The 25,979-nt window shown below is 44.2% G+C and overlaps 2 protein-coding genes across 3 annotated transcripts in view; both read right to left on the bottom strand.

The window, feature by feature from the left end:
* Positions 1-1,360: 1,360 nt before the first annotated feature.
* tbc1d12a (TBC1 domain family, member 12a) lies at positions 1,361-15,985 on the bottom strand. 2 transcript variants are annotated; one of them, XM_015012129.2, is made up of 13 exons: positions 14,712-15,985; positions 10,509-10,638; positions 5,271-5,383; positions 5,113-5,195; positions 4,896-5,013; positions 4,724-4,830; positions 4,556-4,639; positions 4,380-4,474; positions 4,243-4,314; positions 4,015-4,143; positions 3,796-3,905; positions 3,147-3,405; positions 1,361-3,077 (listed from the first exon to the last, which is right to left on the bottom strand). In XM_015012129.2, exons 1-13 carry the CDS (start codon positions 15,689-15,691, stop codon positions 3,003-3,005), a joined length of 2,355 nt encoding a protein of 784 aa, XP_014867615.2. In that variant the 5' UTR covers positions 15,692-15,985; the 3' UTR covers positions 1,361-3,002. The 2 variants fall into 2 exon arrangements, with proteins under 2 accessions (XP_014867615.2, XP_014867617.2); XM_015012131.2 differs by having other exon boundaries at positions 5,271-5,380.
* A 7,273-nt stretch (positions 15,986-23,258) lies between these two features.
* slc22a15 (solute carrier family 22 member 15) overlaps positions 23,259-25,979 on the bottom strand; it is a 14,774-nt gene continuing 12,053 nt past the window's right edge. The window contains exons 12-13 of the mRNA XM_014984219.2: positions 25,072-25,221; positions 23,259-24,906 (exon numbers count right to left, since the gene is read on the bottom strand). Of these exons, the coding sequence (XP_014839705.2) occupies positions 24,862-24,906; positions 25,072-25,221 (195 nt within the window). The 3' untranslated portion in view covers positions 23,259-24,861. The remainder of the gene's footprint in view (positions 24,907-25,071; positions 25,222-25,979) is intronic.

Here is a 25,979-nt window from a genome sequence, read left to right as displayed (position 1 = left end):
ACTTTATTATCAAAGTCTTGACACTTGTCCCTAAACGACTTCCAGCCTGACCTGCTGAGAAAGACTTGAGATGTGACTTGGGAAAATGACTTGTAAACAAACAAGGCGTTGATGATCCATCACAAACCTGTGCTGAGTTCATTAAGCCGTGTGAAAACATCCGTCAGGTTTCCCCTCCTCTGGGTCTGTTCTGCTTTCTTACCCTCATCCGCTCCATGCCAGGCAGCTCTCCTTTGCCCTGACCTCCCGCCTCCTGCTGGGGCATCTCAGAGGCCCTCAGGGGCCCTGCTGGGCTCCTTCTTCCTCTCCGGCCCGCCTCTTCAGGAAAGACCTCAGACGGCTGCCAAATAGCTTCCCAGGCCCCATGTCGGCCCCACTCCTCGTCCTCCACTGGCCTCGGAAATACCTGAGGCCCCCGGGTGAGGGAACCTGCCGCCGTGGGGCCTTCACACGCCGTTTGAATCAGAGTGGAGAGAGAGATCTGCAGCCAGCTGAGGTTAGCAGCTCAGCTCTCCAGTGACGAGTTTGTCTTAATTAGATCAGAAGAACTCAAACCGAGATGTGTCGACTTCTGTAGTTTCTCTCAGAAGAAACTATTATTCTAGTAACACGACAACCTGAGAACGAAGATACTTTTGTTCAGTTCCTGCTCTGAACTATTTCATAGCTTAGCAGCAGAGAAGCAGCAGAACAGTGAAGAAGAGGAGACTTAAAGCAGGTCCTCTGGCTCCACCTTGTGGCAGCAGCTATGCACTGCACCCTGCAAACCGATTTCTCTACAAACTGCTGCACTTCTCACATTCTCCAAATCTAACTTTGGAAACAAACAGAAGAACAAAAGATAATGAGTGTTTGTGAACACAGCAGAGAACACAAGAGCAAAAAATGAGGAGCAACTGGAGTAAAATTATCATGACTGAGGGGGAAAAGAAGGGAAATTATTTACAGAAATGAAAAATAATAGAACTGAAGCCAAGTTCCATCCTGTTAAATGAGTTTTTACCCTCTACTGTCACCACATGCATTCTCATTAAGGCGGATTGATGTAGTCACAAGCCGTTGTCAGATGTCGCCCCCTGCTGGTCCAGGAGGAGTTAGCGCTGCTGGGTTTCCTTTGATAGAAACGTTTTCAACTACTTTAATTACTGAACTGTTTGGGATTGTATTAAAATGACTTTTGTGTTGTATTAATAAACATAATTTAATTCATATTTTAGTTGGGCAACATTTACATTTACTAAACCAAAGAGAGCAGAACCATTTTTACTTTATTTTATGAAGACCTGTAATGAAGTATTTGTGAACCCAAGTGGGAATGTTGGTGGTCATAATGTTTTGGCTGATGGAGGCCAGTCCAGAGTCAGATTGCTTAGATATTTATTTACACATCAGACTAGTGGCGTCATATGAAAAAGAACATTTTTACAGTTTATTTACATCAACTGTAAGGCATTATGGGAAAAAACACTGAAGTGAAACAGAGAAGCTAAATAAGAGTAAAATATAAAACAGCTGAAACGTTTAAATAATAAAACATGTTGATGGAATAAGTTCAGTTTGACGTCGACGTGGGAGAGAAAGTGGATCCGGTTAGTGAAACACAAGCAGAGACCAGAACCAGAACCGGATCGGTTATTTTCCAAACTGGTAGAAAATCTTTGTAGTTTTTAATCCATTTTAGTTTCATTTGAATAATTTAATAATTTACAGCGTTTGGATCAGGAAGCAGTTTAATACTTTAACGTCGGAGCGTCTGCTGCCGGTACCGAAGGTCCGTCCGGTCGGGTTAGTGTTGTACCCAAAGCTTCATCCGGAACCAACACGAAGCGGGTCGATCCAGATTCTGATACGTAAAGATTCACACTTTGGTCGAGTTTTATTTTGAAAGAACCACTTCCTGCCTGAAGCTTCTAGTGTTGAGCAACTAGGTTCTGGGTTCTGTGCCTCCAAACGGAACCAGAACCAGAACCACCGACATGTTCCTGGAAACATCAACTCTTCCTCTGATGCTCCCCAGGTGTGAAAAGGTCAAAGGTCAACATGTGAGGATGTGTTTTAATGTGAACAGGAATCGGTTTGGATCTTCACCTTGGATTCTAACATTCCTCACAGTCGGGTCCGGCGGTTCTGCTGGTCCGATCGGGTCCACCCTGTTCCCAGCGTCGGGTCGGACCGTGGAGGTGATGAAACCCGGCCGACGTTTGGGTTCAGAGAGCGAAAAGGAACCACGGAGGAAACGGACCGGAGAGGAACCACAGTGCCGACCAGAACCAGAACCAGGACCAAGACCAGGACCAGGACCAGGACCAGAACCAGAACCAGAAACAGAACCACATCCGGGAACAGAACCAAAACTGGGACCAGGACCAGAAACAGAAACCTGACCAGAACCGGGACCAGAACCAGGACCAGGAGAGGTAGGAGTGTTTTGGACTCGGTGGGAATGTTGGGCACCACGGAATGTGATGCGTTTAATGAACGGTAAAAAAATCGGATTTTTCAGCATCTGACCTGCTGATGGGACTAAAACCATCAGAGCTCCTGGGTCGGGTCCGTTTGGGTTTTTAACGATATTTATGACTAAAAGGTGTAACTTCAGCTTCCTGTCGCTCTTCCTCAGTACTTCTGCTTCTTCATCGTCGCTGAGTCACATGATCTCAGGGTCAACCCTGCTGCTGACCTCTGGGTGCTGGTGCAGGAGGAGCTCACAGTTTTACTCCTGGAAGGCGACCAGCAGGCGGGTAAACAGAACCAGAGCGGCCCGTTGGATCGGTTCCGCTGGGTTCTGCAGGAATAAAGTGCTGAAAGGAAATCTGGATCCAGAGGAAGCATGCAGCACATTCTGACACGTCTGAATCCTTCATCTGGGATAAATACTGCTTCAGCTGATCCAGGAAGTGGAGAGGAACTGGACCGGAGAGGTTCTGGAGCGGTTCCCCTCCCGGCCAGCAGAGGGAGCACCAGGAAGTCCAGCTGTCTCTCGGCTCCATGTTGGGGCGGCGTTAGCTCCTCAGAGCCGGGCTTCCGGACTTCTCCGCCTCTCTGACGTTCCCGTCCTTCATCACAGCGGAGAACACCTGCAGACAGGAAGCAGGAAGTTACACAGGAAGTGGCTCCGGAGTGATTCTGCGGGAGTGGGAGCGGACCTGGGCCCAGCGGCGGTTCCGGCTGATCATGTGCGTGTTGGCCATGGCGGTGAACAGCGTGTGCGGCTGCAGGTCGTCGGGGAGACGCGTGAGGAACTGGGCGATGTGGATGAAGTCCATCTGCAGCAGGACGTCCTCGAAGAGGCGCAGGATCCCCAGGCCGGTCCGGAACAGGCTCTCCTCGCCGTCCCGGCAGAACACGTCCCAAACCCGGCACGCCACGTCCAGCGGGAGAGACTTACTGTACAGCGTGAAGATCCTGGACGGAGCAGGCAGGGAAAAATTATACACATTAAAAATAATAATCATTTCATTTTCAATTTTATTCTTTTATAAAGGTTTATTATATATTTCAATAATATATCATTTTAAATATTCTTTTGTTCTGGAAAAATATACTGTCTCAAAAACAGTTTTTGAAAGAAAAGATATTTTAGGGCAAGTTGAAAAAATATATTTTAAAAAAATGTTTAAAAACTAGATTGAAAAAAGTTTTAATATATTTTTAAAATGTTAAAAATATTTCAAAACTTTTTTGAAAAATATGTATTAAAAAGTTTTAGAAAATAACATTTTATATATTTTTTTTAATTTGAAAAAGCAAATAAATGTATATACAAGTATATTTACTGAAAATCAAAGCCCTCACCAGTCGATCAGGTAGAGGTCAGGGGTCAGGCTGTTGGTCTGGAAGTGGCTGAAGAGTCGAGGAAGATTCTCCTCAAAGAAAATCTCGAAGGCGGTGAAATACTTCAGCATCTGGAGGGACAGAGAGAGACGGGTCAGCGAGGTTCTGCTGTGGTTCTGCTGGGGTTCTCGTGATGCTCTGGTGTCGCTCTGGTGGTCTCCATGGTAACCGTCTCCTCACCAGCTCGTGGTCCACCCTGAAAAAGGCCATCTGACACGGCTTGTTGAGGAGGTTGGCGAAGGTGATGAAGGCTTCGGCTTCCTCCAGGTTCAGGATCAACACGGCGGCGATGAACGACATGCCCTGGACCTGCAACACACAGAACCGGGTTGGACTGGGTCGGGACACACAGAGCGGCCGTGGAGCCCGTCAGAACCGATCCGGGCCGGTTCCGAAGGGCGGACTCACGTAGCCGATGTCAGGTCGGTAGCAGGTGTAGGCTCCCAGCACGCTGTGCAGCAGGTCGTGGTACGGCCCGCCCTGCGGACAGAACACAAACGGGTCAGAGCGAACCGGGCCCGGCGGCGCCGCTGCAGGTCCGGTACCTTCTGGAAGATGAAGAGAGACGGGAAGGTTCTGGAGATGTCCAGCTTGATGAGGTCCAGACTGGACTCCCGGTCCGCCAGAGACGCTCCTCCGTCTGCAGAGAAACAGAACAAACCGGGATGAGCCGACCCGCCAACCCAGGTCAGAACAGAACCTTCAGAACCAGGACCGATACCGCTCTCGTTGTCGTTGACCGAGCTTGTCTCGCTGTAGCTCCTCCACTTCTCCTTGGCTCTGGACAGGAAGATCTCATACAGTTCTACAGAGACAACCAGAACCGGGCCTTAGAGACCCAGAACCAGAGAGGAGCAAACAGAACCCAGACCCAGAGCCGGGTCGGTACCTGCTGTGATGTTGAGCTCGTTGCCGATGGCCAGGCTCCAGACTCGTCCTCGGACTCCAGGAGGAAGGCCCTGCCACCAGAGGTCCCGGACGCGCCTCGTCCCCTTCCTGAACACACACAGGGTGAGCTGCTGACCCCTGACCCCACTGACCCCTGACCCCGGAGAACCTACATGGCGTCCCAGTGCGGCAGGATCTCGGTGTTCCAGACCACCATGGCGTTGGAGATGCTGTCCTCCTGCCGGTGTCTCTCCTTCATCTGGCGCTTCTTCTTCTGAGCGTCCTTCATCTCTGGAGACAAGAGGTCAGAGGTCAGGGCGCTGCACCAGAGCGTCCTGGGGGTCAGAGGTCAGGGCGCTGCACCAGAGCGTCCTGGGGGTCAGAGGTCACCTCTCCTCTTGGCTCCTGCCACCATCTCCTCGTACTCCAGCTTGTGTCTCTGCGTCTCCTCCAGGGACTTGGCCGGCAGGTTCCTGGGGACAGACAGAGGACAGTCAGCTGGCCAGACCGTCGTCATGGCGACCCGGGACGGTTTTGGCGGGACTCACGACGGCCGGTCCTCCAGAATCAGAGCGGTGGTGGACAAAGGCTCAAACTCCAGGTTCTTCCTCCTCCCTGCCGCCGGGGGGCGCTGTGGACACGGCGAGTCCTCGTCCTCCTGCTGAGGACAGACAGACAGGAGCTGAAACCCAAACGGTTCTGGACGGAGACACCAGAGCGTCCCTGCATGCTGATGAGGACACGTCCAGCTCCTGATGAATGGACGCGTCTGTAGCGGAACAATGAAGGACTGATTCAGACGAGGACAGCTGCACACCAACAACAGAATCCTTTCATATCGCCGCTTCCACCTCCGGCCAGCAGGGGGAGACAGAGGAGGACAGGATCAGACTGACTGGCTGTTCATCTGACCAGCAGAACTCAGACCCGGTCCAGGTCCAGATCAGGAATCCCAGGAAATAAAGGAGAGATCGTCCTTCCACATAGTTTAACGCCTGAAGACCTTTTTCTGCAACAAGTGATTAGAAATGAACCGTCTCACCTGCTTCCAATAATCAACCTCACCTTTTTTTCCTTATTCCCCCCTCCTCTATTTTTCTGCTTTTTTTTCTCTCCTTTTTCTATTTTCTAATTGTTCATCCTTTTTGTTTTTTCCTGTTTTTCTTTTTTATAATTTGTTTCTTCATCTTGTCTTTTTCCCCACTTTCTCCCTTTCTCTCTTTCCTTGATATTCTCCTCTTTTTTCTTTTTAAATTTTTTGTCCCCTTCCTTTATCCTTTCTTCTCCTATTTTCCTTATTAAATTCCTCCCTTTTTCTTTTCTTTCCTGCTTTTTTCATTTTTTCTTTTGCTTTGTTTTTCCAATGTTTTCTCTTGTCATTTTTCCTCTTTTTTCCAGTTCTACTTTTTCTCCTTTTGTCTTTATTTTCTCCTCTTTTCTCTTTTCCATTTTTCCTTCATTTTGTCCTTTGTTGTTGGACATTGTGTCTAAATATTTGTGGCAACGTGTCAGAATTTACACTTCCATTATTCTCCAATAAAAGGCCTCCATGATCAGAGTCTGGTTGGTTCTGACCCGGTTCTACTCAGCAGAACCCGGCCAAGCTTTAGGTCCAGTCATCAGTTCCCTCTCAGTAAATTCCCACCAACCAGACTCAGAGTCTCAGCTGTTTCTATTTCATCCCTGGAGTAGAAAACATCTGTCTGTCCTGTAATCACATCTGGGAACGCCGTGGCAACTGGGACCGCCGCCATCTTCCTCTTCCTCCTCATCTTCCTCCTCCTCTTCCTCCTGACGTGTCAGCCCCTCTCAGCCAAGCCACATGTGGCGTCTGCTTTCCCTGAGTCATGTGACCTGAGCAGAAACAGCAGCAGCTGCCAGACGGTCTGAGCAGCAGGAAGAGTCGCGGCGGGCGCAGCGCTCTGAGGGAGCGGCCATGTTGCTGCTGATCGCCCCTAAACACCAACCCAGCACGGAGAGAGAGAGGGTGGAGCGTTGTTGTTATGATCAGCTTCATCTACAGCCGCCTCCGTGTGCCGGTCGCTTAGCAACCACCAACACCCCCACGAAACCCATTTACAGACCCAGTTGAGCCGTGAAAACAGGCGAGAACCGAACCGGACCGGACCGGACCGGACAACAGGTGGTCCGGAAGAAAAACCAGCAGCAAACTGGTTTCTATGGGAAACTGGTTTGGTGTTGTTGTTCCACTGCTAATAAAATCCAGCTGTGGATTTACTGCTGCATCTGGGCCAAAATCAGGACCAAACCTTAGAACTGCACTGCAAAAACACAAAATCAAGACAAGGATTCTGAGAAAGTTTCTAGTGCAAATATCTAGAAACATCTGAAATAAGAAAAAACTAATTTAAAAGTAATTTTTCAGCACAATATAGGAGCTTGTTTTAAGTCAATAATTCCTCTTTCATTTTTTCTACTTATTATTTTACTAAATTAATTAATTACTTACATCACTCCATTATATATATTTTATGAATTTTATAGCTTATGGTTATATTTGTGTTATTAATATTTAACACCATGGATGGAGGAGCTTGTCAACTAATAAGTAATTTCCCCTTGAGATCAATAAAGGATACTATATTATATTTTATTTTAGCATTAATAATAAAAACTTAAGTTATAAGTGAATATAACTTAGACTTAGCCAAGACATTTTAACTTATAAAATGGTAAAAATGTCTTGTTCCCCTGGCAGATTATTTCCCTTATTACTATACTTTTTCATCAATATTAAGGAATTATTGACTTAAAACAAACATCTATACGCTGCTGAAAGGTTACTAGCAAGTTAGTTTTGTATTTTTAAAGTGTAATAAGATATTTGCACCACAAACTGCACCAAAATATTTGGATAGATTTTGTGTTTTTGCAGTGTGACGATGTTCCAAACTAAGTTTCTGCCCTGGTTTGGTTTTGTTGAGGCGGTATCATGCTGTGGGATTGGATAATTGGCTCGGCGTCTGCTCGGCGTCTGCTCGGCGTCTGCTCGGCGTCTGCTCGGCGTCTGCTCGGCGTCTGCTCGGCGTCTGCTCGGCGTCTGCTCGGCGTCTGCTCGGCGCCTGCTCAGCGCCTGCTCAGCTCCTGCTCAGCTCCTGCTCAGCGTCTGCTCAGCGTCTGCTCAGCGCCTGCTCAGCGTCTGCTCAGCGCCTGCTCAGCGCCTGCTCAGCGCCTGCTCAGCGTCTGCTCAGCTCCTGCTCAGTGTCTGCTCAGTGTCTGCTCAGCGCCTGCTCAGCGTCTGCTCAGCGCCTGCTCAGCGCCTGCTCAGCTCCTGCTCAGCTCCTGCTCAGCGCCTGCTCAGCGCCTGCTCAGCGTCTGCTCAGCGTCTGCTCAGCACCTGCTCAGCGTCTGCTCAGTGGGACACCGGAAGGTGGGTTTTCATAAAGAAAGAGACTAAATAACAGGAAACCTGATTCAATGCTGGGTGAAGGAATGGAAACATGAATAATAAAGTTTTTTCTATGAGATGAGCACATTAGTTTCAGACATTTAAATTTAAATGTTTAAATCAGACGAGTTGGCGATGGCGTAAAACTCAACTACACGTTTATTATGACATCTACAAGGAAAGACTACGTAACTATCACACAACACTAAAACTTGCAAGAGAGGCTTTCTTTGCAGATGTCATAAACAAAAACACTAACAACGCCCGAGCTTTATTTGCTACTGTTGACAGGCTCACAAATCCTCCTGTGATGCTGCCACCTGAACTTCAATCTAATGCCGCCTGCAACAAGTTTTCCAGTTTCTTTTCAGAGAAAATTCAAAAGATCAGAGGATTAATCTGCACATCCACTCCAAAGCCAGTACCAATGCTGTGCCCAAACAAAACAAAGGCAGTAAAAATGACCCAATTTCAACTACTTCATTATAAAACCCTAGAAGAAATTATAAGTCAATTAAGCTCCAGTTCCTGCTGTCTGGATGTCCTACCCACACATTTCTTTAAGAAAGTCCTGCCTGTCGTTGCTAATGATCTGCTCCATATAGTAAACTCATCGCTCTCTTCAGGTGTTTTCCCCCAGACTTTGAAAACAGCAGTTATCAAACCACTGATAAAAAAGAACAATCTAGACAAATCACTACTGCAGAATTACAGGCCGATCTCCAACCTCCCATTCATCAGCAAAGTTATTGAAAAAGCAGTTTTTAAACAATTAAATAACTTCTTAACAATAATGAATCGCTTTGACTCCTTCCAGTCTGGTTTTCGTGCTCACCACAGCACGGAGACGGCCCTTGTAAAAGTGTTCAATGACATCCATATAAACACAGACTGTGGGAGAACCACAGTGCTGGTTCTGTTGGACCTCAGTGCAGCTTTCGACACTGTTGACCATGACATTTTACTGAATCGACTGGAGAGTTGGGTCGGACTCTCTGGTCCAGTGCTCAACTGGTTTGAATCTTACATAAAGAACAGGGATTTCTTTGTTTCAATTGGAAACTTCTCATCAGAGAGGTCAAAGGTCACATGTGGGGTACCCCAAGGCTCAATCCTAGGACCCCTTCTTTTCAATATTTATATGCTCCCACTGGCTCAGGTTATAGCAGGAAATAGGATTAGCTACCATAACTATGCGGATGATACACAGCTCTACATCACGATGTCACCAGGTGACTCTGAACCCATCCAATCACTGAATAGATGCTTAGATCAGATAAATGTGTGGATGGGCCAAAACTTTCTCCAGCTGAACAGAAACAAAACTGAAGTTATTATCTTTGGACCGAAAGAAGAGCGAACTAGAGTCAATGCTCAGCTTCAGTTATTACAACTAAAAACCAGGGATCAGGCCCGAAACCTGGGAGTAGTGATGGACTCTGACCTGAACCTTCAGAGCCACATAAAGACAGTCACAAAGTCGGCCTTCTATCACCTGAAGAACATCTCCAGGATTAGAGGACTAATGTCTCAGCAGGATCTAGAGAAACTCATCCATGCGTTTATCTTTAGCCGTATTGATTACTGCAACAGCATCTTCACAGGTCTGACTAATAAATCAATCAAACAGCTGCAGCTGATCCAGAACGCTGCTGCTCGCGTTCTCACTAGAACCAGGAAGATAGAGCACATAACACCAGTTTTAAGGTCCCTACACTGGCTCCCTGTAGCTCAGAGGATAGACTTTAAAATACTGTTGTTAGTTTATAAATCACTGAACGGTTTAGCACCACAATACATTAAAGATCTGTTATTGCTGTACCAACCGTCTAGACCCCTCAGATCTTCTGGTTCTGGTTCTGCTCTGCATCCAGAACCAGAACCAAACGAGGAGAAGCAGCATTCAATTTCTATGCACCACGGATTTGGAACAAACTTCCAGAAAACTGTAAAACAGCTGAAACACTGGGTGCCTTTAAATCTCAACTTAAAACCCACCTGTTTACAGTTGCTTATGGCAATTGATGCCTTCTATGTATTTGCGAGTGACTGGGAGTCATTGCGCGTATATAAAACCCTGTAAATTCTAGACTAACAGGTAACCAATTAATGCACAAAATCCGCGTAGGACAGCGAAAGTCCTAGCGCAAAATTTTCGCGAAACAGGCGGACGGAGCCTGGTGCTGCAAGGCTGGAGGCCTTGTCCTGTTAGGCTGTGATTTTATCTTTTCTTTTTATCTTTTTATTACTTTCTTTTTCTTTCTCACTGTTTAAAATTATGTAAAGCACTTTGAAATGCCTTGCTGCTGAAATGTGCTATACAAATAAAATTTGATTGATTGATTGATTGATTGAGTTTATTAGAGTCCAGACGAACCTGCTGAGGTGTCATGGCCGCCTCTCCGCTCTGGTCCTCCTCTCTGGTCTCTGACTTGCTGAACAGTCGCCATCCTGTTGCATTGTGGGACACTGCCTTGGACTCTTTGGGTTTTCTAGAAAACAGGCTCCTGAAGGAAAGAAGGAAACTGTTATTAAAGTTGATTTAATTTGAACAATGAAAAACATTCAAGCAGTAACTCAGCAGTCGGCTCCGTTTGTCTTCAGTTAATTATGTTTCCAGTGATTTGATCTCTGAGTCAATCAGTCCCACAGGAAACATCAAACCATTACAGCAAGGACCTGGTTATCTGTTTTTAACTGGAAACGTGTTCTCTAAATACCATCTATAACCATCTGGCTCCATTAAATAATACTCTGACCTAAATATTCACCAGTACATTGTATTTCTAATATTATTCTATTCCAGCAACAAAATATCCAAAACCAACATCTGTTTTGACGCTGTCTGATGCCAACAAGCTAACTTTATTGTTTTGATAAAAAAGTTTTACAACAAATTCTGTTAATCTTTCAATTTAGGCGACTTAATAAACAGCAGCTTGTTTCCTAATTAACCAAAGAAAAATGATCAGCGATTAGCATGTCATCATTAGCTGGTAAAGCTGGGTTAGCATTTAGCTAGCCTGTTTGGACCAAGAAATTGAAGATCAGGTTAGGACCTAATAAACCTCAACTTATTTTGTAGAATTTGCTTTTTAAAAACTATATTTTATCATTTGTTCTTGTTAAATGTTCTCTTTTGAACAAAGCAACATTAAAATGTTGCAGTGTTTTTAATATACCAACTGAGTCATCCTGTGGTTCACAAGCAGCTGTTTTAATGGAAAACAAAAGTCAGAGGAGACTTTAGCAAATTAAAGTGTTAAACTGATGAACAGCAGAACAAACTCGACTTGAGAAAATATCTCAAAATGATCCGTTTCAATTTCTGAAGGTTTTACACATAACCTTCTTCTGAATGATGATAAAACAATTAAAAGCTGCTAAAATGGATAAAGCAAGAATTAGAAATGGCACTTTTCTATAGTCAACATGTCAATCTGTTGGTCGTTTCATGAACAGAACAGGCATCACTGTTGATGTCAGACTAAACAAAACTACAGAAAATCGTTTCAGTTCCTTAAAGAAAAGTTAAGCAATGACTGCGGTTACAAACAGGGGGCCGTATTTGTGCAGCAGCAGCAGTTTCTGCACCGATGTTAACGTTAGTGGAAAAATGAGTGAAAAAGCAGTGAGATCAACACTTTTACATTCTCTTCAGTGGAAAAGTCCAGGTCAGCTGACAGGAGGCATGAAGAGGAGAAACCAGGAGGATTTATGAACAACGACTCTTAACGTCTCCATGGAAACGGTTTCTGCTCACCAGAAAGTTCAACACTCAGACGTTTCCGTCAGGAAACAACTCAGAGTGATACATCTACACTGATCAGGCGTTTCTGGTTCCATCTTTCTAACACCTACAGCGCAGCTGGACTCGTCTCCCCAGGTGGATCTGAACCATCTTGACCTTTAGATGTGACCCCAACACGTTGGAGTCAGTATGAACCTGTTTGGGTTTCCAGGAGACGACGACCCAAAGGCTGAACTGAGGGAGTCATGTGACCCTAACGAACCAATTAGTGAGATCGTTCTGGAGAAACAACTTCGGGAAACAAAAAGAGTCCAGAAGTTTTCTACTCAGGATTTCAGCTGACATTTATTAATCTAACATCTGTTGGTGATTTTCAAGCATTCACACGACCTGGGGTCGATTTGAAGCACTGATTCAGGTGTGCTCACAAAGAGTTAGCATTAGCTGATGATGTAAACAAAGACGCTTTGCCTCCAGTGGATCCAGAACATCATCATCTTTACAATTGAAAACAGAACCAGAACTGATCAGTTAGCTTTAGCATATATGAGATTTTTATCTGCTTCCCTTCACTGCTATGCGAGGACGAAGCTTTAAGACAGTGGCCCTTACACCGAGGGCCAAAATCCCCATGTTGAAAATATTCAGAAAAAAAAAGTTTCCTTTTTTCCCCCCAATTAAAAACACAAAATTATTATTGCGAATTATTTTTCTTTTACCTGCACAGCAATAAATAAAACATGTAATATTTTGTCTGTCTTAACTTTTACAATCATTTAACTTTTTGAGCTAATTATTTTTCCATTTTTTTAAGTCTATAAAATGTTTTTAGTTTCTTCTACAAACTTTGCTGTATTTAGTTAAATATAATGGAAGGGCATGGCCAAGTCTGTTTTTGAGTAAAATCTTGCTAGATGTTTGTGATACAACTTATTATGACAGGGCTAAATTTGTGCCATTCTTACATTGCGTACTGGGGCCACACAAAACTAATCCAAGGGCCACAAATGGCCCCCGACCCTCACTTTGACACCCCTGCATTAAGAGAAGTGAAAGCAGAGCCTGACAGAAACCAACCGTTGCTTTAGTGATGTCAATATGAACCCTGCTGTACTTTAATTAGACTCCAGCAGCGTCTGTTTCAGAGTGAAGCCGGCGCAGCACCAACCGGGCAGAACCGGGCCCAAACAGAACCAAGTATTCCTCTCCATTGTTCCACATGTGGCTGTGATGCAACAAGTGAAACAGAACCGGATCAGAAACAGGAAGTTGAACTCACTGAGTCAGTTGTTACTGAGTGGAATGACAGCTGGTCCCACTCAGAACCAGAAGTGGTTTAACTGGACACCAACAGAACCGGCTCCACCAAGCTAAAACCCAGACGCTGCTGTGTGTTAGTCGGATCAGAACCGGAGCTCCTGGACTCCCTGAGCCTTCATTCCTCTGTCTGCCTGGATTTCCTGCGGCTCTGTGTGAAATTCCAGCCAGCTGCTCTGGCCCGGGTCCAAACCAGCAGCACCGCTCCAGCAGATGGAGATTTAACTCCACACCTGCCGGTCCAGGTCTGCAGAACCATCAGGTTCTGGAGCTACCAGCTGCTCCGAACCTGCAGTTCTCTGAATAAATGAAGCTTGTTCTGGTTCTGGACGAATCAACATGAAAATAAAACGTCACTAAAATGATTTATTTATCAAAGTGGTACCAGAACCAAGAGAGTGAACTAAAGTTCTGCAGCTTTCTTTTATTTACCAATCAATGTTTTGATTTAATCATGAGCAAAAAAGCCAGAACTGAACTCCAGACAGAACCCAGATGACGACCAGAACCGCCCTCTCTGTCTGGACCGGATTGTTCTGACAGAACCTTGAGGTGCTGAAGCTCAGAGGAAGGTTTTCATCACAGATACATGAACGGGTCGGGTCGGTTCTGGTCTTCATGATCCCATGACTGTGAGCTGCTGAGGAGCAGAGAACATGTGATCGGACCTGGAGCAGAGCGGACGGTTCTGTTCGGTCAGATGGTCTGGATCAAATCACAAAGTTCTGGTCCAAATCAACAATAAAGGTTCTTTTAATGCAGAACTTGAATGAATATTACATGCAGAACAGAACCTGGACTTTCTCCAGGTGGATCTGATGATTTCAGTCCAGAACCGTGAGTGCAGAACCGGGTCTGGGCTCCTTTTGCATGAATTCCTGCATCAATGCAGCGTGGCGTGGTTCTGCTGAGGTTCTGGAACATCAGATTGCTCTGTTAGCTGCCTTCAGGTCGTCTGCATCATCGGTTCTGGTGTCTCTCATCCTGACTTCTGAAAGCCCGGTGGACCAGAACCAGCAGACGACCTGGCGACCCAGATCATCACTGCTAGTGGTGAAGTAACATGAATTCTGGTCCTGCAGATTCAGGAACTCTGAAATTAAAACTGTATAACTCTGGACCTCTGAGTACCGTATTTTCCGCACCTAAAAACCTTCAATTTCCTCAAAAGCCGACAGTGCACCTTATAGTGCGGAAAATACGGTAGTGATCCAGTTCTGGTTCTGGTTCTCCTCAGCCCAGATCAGACTCTTGAAGCCCATGCTTAGGATCCATCTGAGCATAGTGGATCTAGATGTTCTCACTAGTCTACCTTTTGAAGGGGAAGTTTTGTTTTGCATATTTTTTTACTACATTTTTTCCTTCCACTGAACTTTCCATGAAAACACTTGGCTCTCTGTGAACAACCAGCTCTGTTAGCAATGACCTTTAGTGCTGCTTGGAAGTCAAACCTTCAAAAGGTGGAACTGGACCTGGTTGCTGGAGGGGTTAAAGGTAAACCCGGACCCTTACCTGGTGAAGAAGTCAGCGATGCCGAACCTTTTGGGCATCACTTTGAGCTCCGAACCCCCGGTCTCCTCGCTCAGCTTGTCCGGGGCGCTCTGCCTCCGACCCGCCTCGGGGTCAAAGTTGAAGCCCCTGTCCTCATCAGGGGACAGCGGGGTGGCGTCACAGCTGCGGGACACGCTGGCTGCGGGGTTAGTCCTCAGACTCTGCGGCCTGGCGGGAACATCCGGGTCACCGAGCGGCTCCTCGTCCTCCTGCCGGGTGTTGGGTTCGGACAGCGGGCTGGACGGGCAGGGCGACGCGGGGCCGGGGCTCGGTTCCGGGGTGGATAATGGACCGGATCTGGGGTCGCCCCAGCTAGGGGAGCGGTTCCGCCTGAACCCTGGGTCAGAGTGTCTATTCACAGGGAAGTAATCGGAACCGGGCCACTCAGAACCGGGGCTCATCATGTGCAAACCACCGTTAGCTACTTTCACCTCCTCACAGCCCAGCTCACACTGACCCAGTCTCTGACCCAGACACCGGACCGCCGCCTCAGGACTGTCAGCTACCCCGTTGGACATGTTTACACTCGCGGAGGTCCAGTTCGGCTTCCCTGGACATGAGCGCTGGTCCTGGGGGGGAGAAGAGTCTCCTTCCTCCTGGAGCGCAGCTGGAGAGGAAACGGCCGGACCTCCTGCTTCTCTCCGCTCCTCTGCTTCCAGGGAAAACCCGTTCACACCGCCCAACACCACCGGGCCGGACAGGTACCCGTCCTCCGCAGCTACCAGCATGATCTCCGGGTCTCTGGGTGCGTTCTTCCCGTTTAGATCTACCGGATTCCGGGTCCAGCCCGCCGCCTGACCCCCGCTGACACCGGTCAGCAGCGTCAGGCTGCGCTCCTTCAGTGTCCTGGGACCCGGTTTCCCCTCCACACCCACCGGCTCATCTTCGTTTTCGTTCAGATCCACAGAAACCGAGCCTCCGTTCTCCTTCGGCGTTTCCATGACCCCCTCAGTCCGCCACAGACGCGTCGGCCCCGGCCGTAAGATCCTCCGGCTCGGTGGGCCGAACTCCGCAGCAGCTTCTGTTGTTCTCCGAGGATCCGGCTACCATTTTATCCGGTGGTACACCACAGGGTTACCGGGCTCTGACCGGATCTACCGGGCTCATGTTTGGGTTCAGAACCTGAAGTATTCGGACCGTGGATGGAAGAGGAACTTGGTGCCGGCTGAACGATTAATTAAATCCCTTCAGCTTGTTGCTGCGGCAACATTCCTCTGACCGTCCAGCGCCATCTTTAACATTCCCCAACAATGACGTCAATCTGACCCAAATAAACTCACAGCGACACCCGCTGTTCACTCTGTGTAACTGCCTCCCTCTGGTGGTCAGTGTGGGATTGCCTCCCTCTGCTGGCCACTTTATGAAACTACAACAGATGTACGCTCTGAAGACCTGATGGTTCAATTGTCTGACGTAATATTTTATTTTAAACGTCACGTTTTCACTGCCTGTTACAGAAAATTATCACAAAAATGAAATAAATGTGTAATTATTCTCTGTCTAATTAATAATGTGTATCACTTGGTGATGGGGTTTCTGAATAACTAAACTTGTCAGTAATATTCTAATTTATTGAACCATAAAGCAGACCTAAAACACAGGTCATTCTCAAGATTTAGATCTGCTTTCTACCAGTAAGATTTATGAAAATGCAGAACTTTGAAGAAAACATGATATATATATATATATATATATATATATATATATATATATATATATTGCTTCTTCGTGTACTTTGGAGTTTCTGTGCTGATTAATGTTTTTTGTGAAGTGATAAAAGCTGGTAGCTCTTGAATTGCTACAAAGTAAAGCTGTATTTCCTCCCTCAGTCCACTGGCTGCAATGTTGAACCTTGAGATGCCAGGAGACCTAAATCCTGAACATCATGGAGTCATCCCAGTTTTCCATGTCTGGCATATAACCATTCATTTTATCTTTTAAACTGGTTCTATTGATCCTGTGTCCAGACAGAGGGATAATCAGCAGCCCAGCATCATGACCTGTTTGTTCTGAAGATCCTGCAGCTTCATCTTCCTAACATGGCTCCTCCTCATCCTGACAGGAGGAACCTCAGAGCTCTGTGAGGTTAAAGCTCATCTTCTGAAGTTGGGATGTTTTTCCTCCAACAGGTTCCAGAGGAATCACCTCAAACCAGATGTTGGACTGGATTTCAATGTCATTTGTGAATGTTAGAGCCTCATTTTCAACAGTGGAGCTTTAAGGTTGAAAAAGGTTTTAATTTTAGAGAAAGTATCATCAACATCAATATTTCTACTAAATAAGAGGCAAAAAAATTTGTTTGATAAAGGAAAAGCCTCTCAGACTCTGAGCCTGACACCAAACTATTTTTTTATTAGACAATTAATTTAATTTCACATCGCAGTAGAAGCCATTTGTTTGTTAAATACTTAATGAAACATATTTACCGTGTTTGATGTTTGTTGTAAATGACATATAGTCTCAAATAATGAGGTAATTAGTCCAAGTTTGTCGTTTATTGAACTACAGCAGCTGTGACGCGCCAAGGCAAAGGCAAACAAAGGTAATTTGTTGATTTTTTTAATGTTGTTATTTAATAAAGCTACGAACGTTTTGATAAGCAGTCAGAGGAGTACGGTACGGTACGGAGCCCCCCAGGGGACATGGGGAATTTTTTTCTTTTGCGTTCCCTCGCAAAACTTTTGCGTTCCCTCGCAAAACTTTTGCGTTCCCTCGCAAAACATTTGCGTTCCCTCGCAAAACTTTTGCGTTCCCTCGCAAAAGGTTTTGCGTTCCCTCGCAATACTTTTGCGTTCCCTCGCAAAACTTTTGCGTTCCCTCGCAAAACTTTTGCGTTCCCTCGCAATAATCTACTGATCAGTTCATGCGGCATAATTGATATTATAAGCCTTTTTTACTGTGGAAGCCGTACTTTCTGCTTTAATACAAGCTTATAAGGTTTTTCCATGGACTATTGAGTTATTATCGCGGGGTAATAAGTCATCTGATTGTGTCTCTATTGTGTTCATAGTCTGAATGGTTTAAAGTGCTGCTTTCTGTGCCGTTCCATCTGAGCCTTAACAGACATAAACATGCAGTAAATAAATCGATTTTCAATCAGTTTTTTGCACCAAAGCGTTAATAATAATGAACACGTTTTCACTGAGGCTCTATAAGAGCAATATGAATGAAATAAGTAATTATTGATATGACAGGAGCAGCGGCTTTGACACCTGATGGTGGGCGTGTCGATGTGGGAGTGACTGTCATGAAGTATGAATGGGAAGGTGACGCTGCTGGCTCGGTGTGAGGCAGCGGGTGAGCTGGGGGGTCAGTCCTCGCAAAGTTTGGAGCATAATAAAAATTTAAAAAATCGATAATTGTGACAGAACAAAGAAGAGGTTAGGAGTTGATTGATACACGGACAGATGAGAATCCCCGAGTTAATCCAGTGCGGCCGTCTACCACCATTAGTTTGCTGTGTTTTATAATAATAAAACGTGTTTATTATTATTAACGCTTTGGTGCAAAAAACTGATTGAAAATCGATTTATTTACTGCATGTTTATGTCTGTTAAAGCTCAGATGAAACGGCACAGAAAGCAGCACTTTAAACCATTCAGACACGAACACAACAGAGACACAATCAGATGACTTATTACCCCGCGATAATAACTCAATAGTCCATGGAAAACCCTTATAAGCTTGTATTAAAGCAGAAAGTACGGCTTCCACCGTAAAAAAGGCTTATAATATCAATTATGCCGCATGAACTGATCAGTAGATTATTGCGAGGGAACGCAAAAGTTTTGCGAGGGAACGCAAAACCTTTTGCGAGGGAACGCAAAAGTTTTGCGAGGGAACGCAAAAGTATTGCGAGGGAACGCAAAACCTTTTGCGAGGGAACGCAAAAGTTTTGCGAGGGAACGCAAAAGTATTGCGAGGGAACGCAAAAGTTTTGCGAGGGAACGCAAAAGTATTGCGAGGGAACGCAAAACCTTTTGCGAGGGAACGCAAAAGTTTTGCGAGGGAACGCAAAAGTATTGCGAGGGAACGCAAAAGTTTTGCGAGGGAACGCAAAAGTATTGCGAGGGAACGCAAAACCTTTTGCGAGGGAACGCAAAAGTTTTGCGAGGGAACGCAAAAGTATTGCGAGGGAACGCAAAAGTTTTGCGAGGGAACGCAAAAGAAAAAAAATTCCCCATGTCCCCTGGGGGGCTCCGTACAAAACCTTCTGCGATCGACGTGTTGCAGCCCTGATATAGTAAAGAACAGTTCAGAAACAATATGAAATGGGGGATAAAGTTATTTATTAACTGATTAAGTCGCGTTTTAGATTGTTCTTGAAAAACTAATCAGTCGCGGCTGGGTGAACTCACGGCTTCTCAGAGAACCCATTGATTTGTTTTTTACAGCTGACAGCCGCTCCCCTCTCTTGCAGGTACTGCGGACCCCCGCTAAATCTTTTAGGGGTACCCAACCGTACCCCCCTACTTTCACCCCTGCCCTTCATATATTCAGCTACAATGTTCCCTTTGTACTTCCAGGTGATGCTGTTTTCTCACCACCTGGGTTGAGCGTTTTTGAGTATTTATCCTCCTGAGCAGCAGCAGATCGAACCTCCATGTTCTCAACTGTTGAAACGATGACAGAAACACTCTGAAAGGACCAACAGCGGCTTAGAGCCACATCCCCTCCAAGCTTCCTGTTCTGGTTTCTGATATATATTTACCTTTCTGATGACTACAGGAGAGCTGCTAGTAACTACTCACAGTTACTTGAGTAACTTTTGGAAAGATTTTTACTTTTAGGAGTATTTTTATGACACTTTACTTTTTTATTTTTACTTCCATAATATTTTATGAAGTCTCACTACTCTCAATTGAATAAAATGAATGGATACTCTACAAACTGCAAGTAACTTCACTGAATGAAATCAAACATTTTAATCAAAAATGTTCTGGATTCAGTCTCAGATTCACAGTTTGTGTTTAAGTGAGACCTCCTGTTTGTACACAATCTTTGTTGTTCTGTTATTTTCTATTTGGAGATCAGGTGAATATACAGTAACCTGTATATATCAATGGAAGTTTTACCCTCTGCACACATTACCATATGTATTAATTTAATACATTTTATTTTGAATAACTAATTTGGAAAACTTTCTTCTGCCTGAATGTTGTAAACGTTCCCATGTTGATTTTTGTTCGTCTAAAACATGAGAATTTACACATAACTTCACATTTTTGTCAGAATGATTATGATGACATCATTTTAAATATTAAATCTGATTTGACTTGAGTAGCTTTTTTATCAAATACTTTAGTTATTCAGATGGATACTTTTTACTTTTACTTGAGTAAAATTGTTTTGAAGCTATTGAGTACATTTTGGTTCCTCTACTCACCTCTGATTGCATCTGTGATGTAGGAGAAATAACCATAAAAAGTCTTCATGTTCTGCCTGGTAACAGTTTTTATCTGTCAGATTATCCTGGAGGTGTTTTAACAGCAGCAGATGGACTTCATCACTTCAACCACATTAGTTTGTTTTTAGACTTCCTGCTGAGCATAAAGTCCTGACTGTAGTATTTAACCCACAATCCCACTGCAGAGCTTCAGCTTGAAACATTCACAGTTCAACTAAATAACTCATTGAAAAAAAACAAGAAAAAGACACCAAGTCTGCCTAATGTGACTCAGATCTAAATGGATTCATTTAAATCGCTACAGGAGGTTCAACATTTTCATGGTTTCGGTTTTACTGTTTGAGGCCTGGGACTGATCACATGACATGAGCATGCTCTCTGATTGGCTGAACCTCACTGTGGGCTTCACATTTTTCATTTAATAATCTGATACTTTCAGGTCCGACTGTCATATTTTAAGGCCCTGATACAACAAACCAGGCAGTTGTTAGAAGGTCAGAGAAACGTTTACTCGTCACTGAAAAAGAAAAAAAAATACAACAGACAAATAATATTGGCAGTTTCAACATAAAATACAGTTTAATGTTGAAAATACATAATTAAATAAAATTACTCTGCACAACAAAATACAAACACACAGGGATAGATGACTGCTAAGTCAGAAACAAGAGGCAAAATGCTAATTGTACAAAAGACTATTTGTTTTTAGCCTTTAGTTTTCTAAAGGTTTTATATGTAGTATTTTTATAAGTCAGTGAAGCTCCAGTTCCTGCTGTCTGGATGTCCCACCCACACATTTCTTTAAGAAAGTCCTGCCTGTTGTTGCTAATGATCTGATCCAAATAGCAACTCATGGCTCTCTTCAGGTGTTTTATCCCAGGCTTTGAAAACAGCAGTTATCAAACCACTGATAAAAAAGAACAATCTGGACAAATCACTACTGCAGAATTACAGGCCGACCTCTGACCTCTGTCACCATGCCAACACACTGAGGAGGGATCTGATTGGCTGCTGCAGGTCGTGTGGTTATCCAGAGGAGAGCAGAGGGAAGCAGTTTCCCCCTGATGAGGTTTGTCAGCAGAACATCCACTGAGCTGGACTCTGTAGCCTCAGTCAGGATCTCCTTGTTGTGGAAGTCCAGCGGAAGTCGACTCTCATCCAGGCCATCAAAGATGAACAGAACCTGGAAGTGTTCAAAGCTGCAGATTTCTTTGGTTTCAGTGAAGAAGTGATGAATCAGTCCCACCAAGCTGAACTTTTTCTCTCTCAGCACATTCAGCTCTCTGAAGGTGAATGGAAATATGAAGTGGATGTTCTGGTGGGCTTTGCCTTCAGCCCAGTCCAGAGTGAACTTCTGTGTTAAGACAGTTTTCCCAATGCCAGCCACTCCCTTTGTCATCACTGTTCTGATTGGTCGATCTCTTCCAGGTGGGACTTTAAAGATGTCTTCTTGTCTGATTGCTGTTTCTGGTCTGTGTGGTTTCCTGGATGCTGATTCAATCTGTCTGACCTCATGTTCATCATTGACCTCTCCAGTCCCTCCCTCTGTGATGTAGAGCTCTGTGTAGATCTGGTTCAGAAGGGTTGGACTTCCTGCTGTAGCGATTCCCTCAAACACAGACTGGAACTTCTTCTTCAGGCCAGATTTAAGTTCATGTTGACCAACTGTAGCAAAATGTTCTAAATAACACAAAAAGTAAAATCAGGAAAGAAAGAAAATCATCTTCTACAAATTATTTTGATAACTGTGGTTCCATCTCGTTATTAAATGTCTGATTTCTCCATCAGGTTAAATCTTTGTAGAAATCCTCTTACTGCTCTGCAGACGGTCTCTAACCAACCACTGTCCTTTGTCACATGTGACAGAAAAAAATTATCAGCTAAAATCAGAATTGGCAGGTCAGACATTTTAAAGATCAGTAGTTGACCAGTAAAATATTTCTGATAAACATTACCAAGAGACATAAAAACATACTTTTGTCTTTTTTGTCTTCTCTCCCTGAAGGATTAGTCCCTTTTTACAACGTTGTTTTGCTAACTTATCTTCCACTGGTGCTTTGGAAGTTTGGATGCTCTTTGCACATTGCATGGCAGCTCATACACCTGGTGAAGCATGACCTACCACGGCCACCAGGGGGCACCAACGAGCAATTTATTTTTTTACTGTCCATATAAACAATGATTTCTACTAAGGTCCGTAAAAAAATTAAAAATCAGCTCCACTTCGGGGCCCTAAGCAACAGCTTGGTTTGCTTATGCCTTGGGCCGGCCCGGAGTGCTTGCAGTTTATCAGCTTGTTCTCGAATAGTTTGTTTCTGACATACAGCAGGTTCCACCCTGATGTCCTTCAGCCTGATCACAACTCAACTTTATAGGGGGGCACTTCCTGTTAGTCGTCCAGTCAGATCTGAAGTGAGATTTTATTTCCTGGTTTGGTTCCCAGAGCTCCAGGTTGAGCTGCTTCCTGAGCTTTATGCCACCGCTCTGTGTTGAGCCGTTTCATTTCCTGCATTTATCTGGATATTAACCTCCAGAGAAATCTTCATTTCTCCTGCCTGAAGTTTTTGCATAATAGTGAGCTGGTCTATTATTGCTTTAAACTTATTCATGTTATTTTAATTCCATTTTTTTAATGGAAACACTGCAATTGTGAAAATCAGAAAAGATTTGCGCAGATTTGTAATGGAAACGCTGTTTTGTTTCAGGCTGAACATATAAACATCAGTATCTGTATTTTTCTTCAACGTTTTTTGTAAAATGGTTTTAGTTTTGTTTTCTCGTTAATCCCTGAGCTGCTTCACATTAACGATGGATGGAGTCGACCCACAAGTTAAAATCCATCCACCATGGTTACCCAGCTCTCCTTACTGGTCTGGTTCAGCCCACTGACTTCAAACAAACCCAAAACCTCAGGATCAGAGATTCCCACAGCATGACACCTGCTTTACCGTGCTTCAGTGAAACTGCGACAAATTCAGAGGTTTGGGATTAATGTTGATTCATCCAAGGCAGATAAGTAGAGAAATTATCTATTTTTAAACTGATGAAGAAGATTTTCTACCCATTAAACCACAAAGACAAAAAAAAACAACACAGGAAGAGAAAATTAATATTTTTACTCAAAGTAAAACCAAAGATCCCTGTAGATACAATAACATCCATTTAGTAACATTTTATTCATCTCAGTATTTACAGAGTAAAGAAAAGGCTGTCAGGAATGTCTTAGTGTTTTTAGTCCAGGAGCTTCGATCCCTTTAAAAATCCTTGATTATTATTAAAATGAACATAAATCCGACTCATTTACAGGTTTTACTTCTCTGGTGATTTTCTTTATGATTCAAACAAACAACTGACTAATTTAGCAGTTTATCCATCCTTACTGGAAAAAAAAAATCAGGATTTAACATGTCAAAGTTTATCAGAATTTACTACAAAATTAACTTTAAAATATTTAGGGTTGGTCCCATAAATGTGCAGATTTAAAGTGCAGAGATTTTCTCACCTAGGAGAGTTAGAGATGCTGCAGCATGAACCAGGAATTCGTCTTTAGAGGCTTTTATCAAAAATTATAGGTTTTTATTCTAGTTTTAGGATTTAATCAGGAGGAAAACTCAGATAGTTTGAACCCTAAACCTGATGTTGGGCTGATTTCTGGCTGGAAAAACTGACATTTTACAGAATATCAGGAAGTAAACAGGAACTAAATAAATCTATTATTGGTCGTTTTCAGAATATTTCAGGATGAACATGAATGCAGCAAAAACAAAATATTACCAAGTATTTCGGTCTAGTTCTAGTGCAAATATCTTTGAAGTATGATTAAAGTAACTTTCCAACACAATATAGAAACAATTCCTTAATATTGATGGAAACCAATTAGTTACTCTGGCTGAGTATTTCACTTATGTCAGCAAAATGCCATTAATATCTGTATCTTGCTGAAGGTTTATGTGTAAGTTAGTTTTGTCTCGTTTCCAGTGAACTGAGACGTTTGGACCAGAAACCAGACAGGAATCCTTGGTGACATTTGGAGTTTTAGAGTGTTAAACATCAGAGAGGCACAGTTATTACCAGCCAGCGTTTCTTCTGAGTTCAGGTAGAAAAATCGACTGGAGTTCAGGAAAGATGTGAAAACCCAGAGTTTCCATCAGAATCACATTTCAACGTGTAAACGGGTCAGAATCCAGAACTACATGCTGCGGCTTCGCTCTGATAGCTTCCACATCGTGACTCAGCATCGCCTCTGCTTTAAAAATAATCTGTGATCCAGTTCAGTTCCTGACCTGCTCACTGTCGGCCACCAGGGGGCAGCAAAGCTTGATTCATATAAAATGGAAAATATTAAACATCACTTGATCTTCACCTGAGCTGCCAGGTGTTACATCATCATCATCACTTTCACTGAAAGTGAAGAAAGTTTCTCTAACGGATCAGAACCACGACCCGGTTCAGATTAAAGCTCTGCTCCCAGCAGATCACGTTTCCCAGCTGATTCTGGGTTCAGTGAACTTTGACCTGGCTTCATTCAGAGCGACGGCCAGAGGAATGTTTAAAGTTTGTGCTTCACTTCCTGCCAGAGAGAAAAACCTGAGGAGGAACCGAGGAGAACCCGGCAGGCGGCGACCCGGAGACTCTCCGTCTTAAAGGGCCGGTACGCCGCGCTGACGCAGCCGCTCCCTCTGGACCGAAACGAAGACCAGAGCTTCACTGGTGGTTTGATTTCAGTTTTTCATCTTCATACAGCAGAGCCTGCAGAGAGAAACGAGAGTCTTGAGATAAAACTCTGAGGAGTTTCCTTTTGTTTTCAACGTGTGGAAACGATCTGATGATGATTTAAACGGGTATGAGAGGATCCCTGAAGATGCTTTAGTGTTTCCCCTCAGCGTTTTGAAGGTTCTGGATCTGCAGCCTCACCTTGTTCTCCAGAACCCGGCTGCTGCTCAGCTCCTCCAGAGTGTCGGCTGCAGGTCTGTTCAGGGTCTCTGGCAGCAGGAGGCCCAGGCAGCCAGCAGACAAACCGCTCAGACAGAACACCGTGAAGGGCATGGAGGCGTGCAGCGCGCGCTGAAACACGAGAGATGTTTACACTACAGCAACACCTGAGGGACACAAACATACTGACAGAAACATCACTTATAACTCCTGACTGTTATGGGATGAATCACGTCTCCAGTTTAAACCTGAAAACTGCATTTAAATTGAAGAAGTTTTTCCTAATAGTCTCTAAAAACTTTTGACTGATGACTAAAAAAAAGACTGAATATAAATTTTACAATGAAAATCCCCAAAATTAACACTTTCAGTATTAGAATGCTGTGCTAATGTTTAAATTGCATCAAGTGTTATCAAGCTAAACATCAGCACTCAGCCCTGGTGTTAGCTTTAGCATGTTAGCATAGCATTATAACAAGCTATGATCATCACAGTGTAAATATTTTGGTCTGACCGTAATTATAGTTTTCATTCTATAATTTCTGGACTGATGTTAGCATGCTTATATTAGCACTCACATGCTAACAGCGTAAAAATAATTAGTTTGGTTCTTCAGTGTCAGTATTCTAACACAATAGCAAGCGGTGAACTTGGTGTTAGCATGCTAACAATAGCAGGATGAAGCATAGAGAGAAGAAGGAAGTTTAAAAAATTTTTCTGCCTGACCAGACAAAGAGGAGCAGTAAAAGCAAACGAGGTGGATTAGCACAGCTAGCTAACAACTGATGGAGACATTCAGGACATGTTGCTGTGAAACATCATCTCTGCTGCCTGGATGTTGAGCCGTTAGCATGTCAGGACAGTCATGAAAGGATCAGGCAGCAACAGTC

Source organism: Poecilia mexicana, unplaced genomic scaffold, assembly GCF_051168715.1.
Source record: "Poecilia mexicana isolate PSO_F unplaced genomic scaffold, ASM5116871v1 scaffold_15, whole genome shotgun sequence".
Taxonomy (NCBI): Eukaryota; Metazoa; Chordata; class Actinopteri; order Cyprinodontiformes; family Poeciliidae; genus Poecilia; species Poecilia mexicana.
The sequence above is the reverse complement of the archived record's forward strand: the minus strand, read 5'-3'. Positions and strand labels throughout refer to the sequence as shown.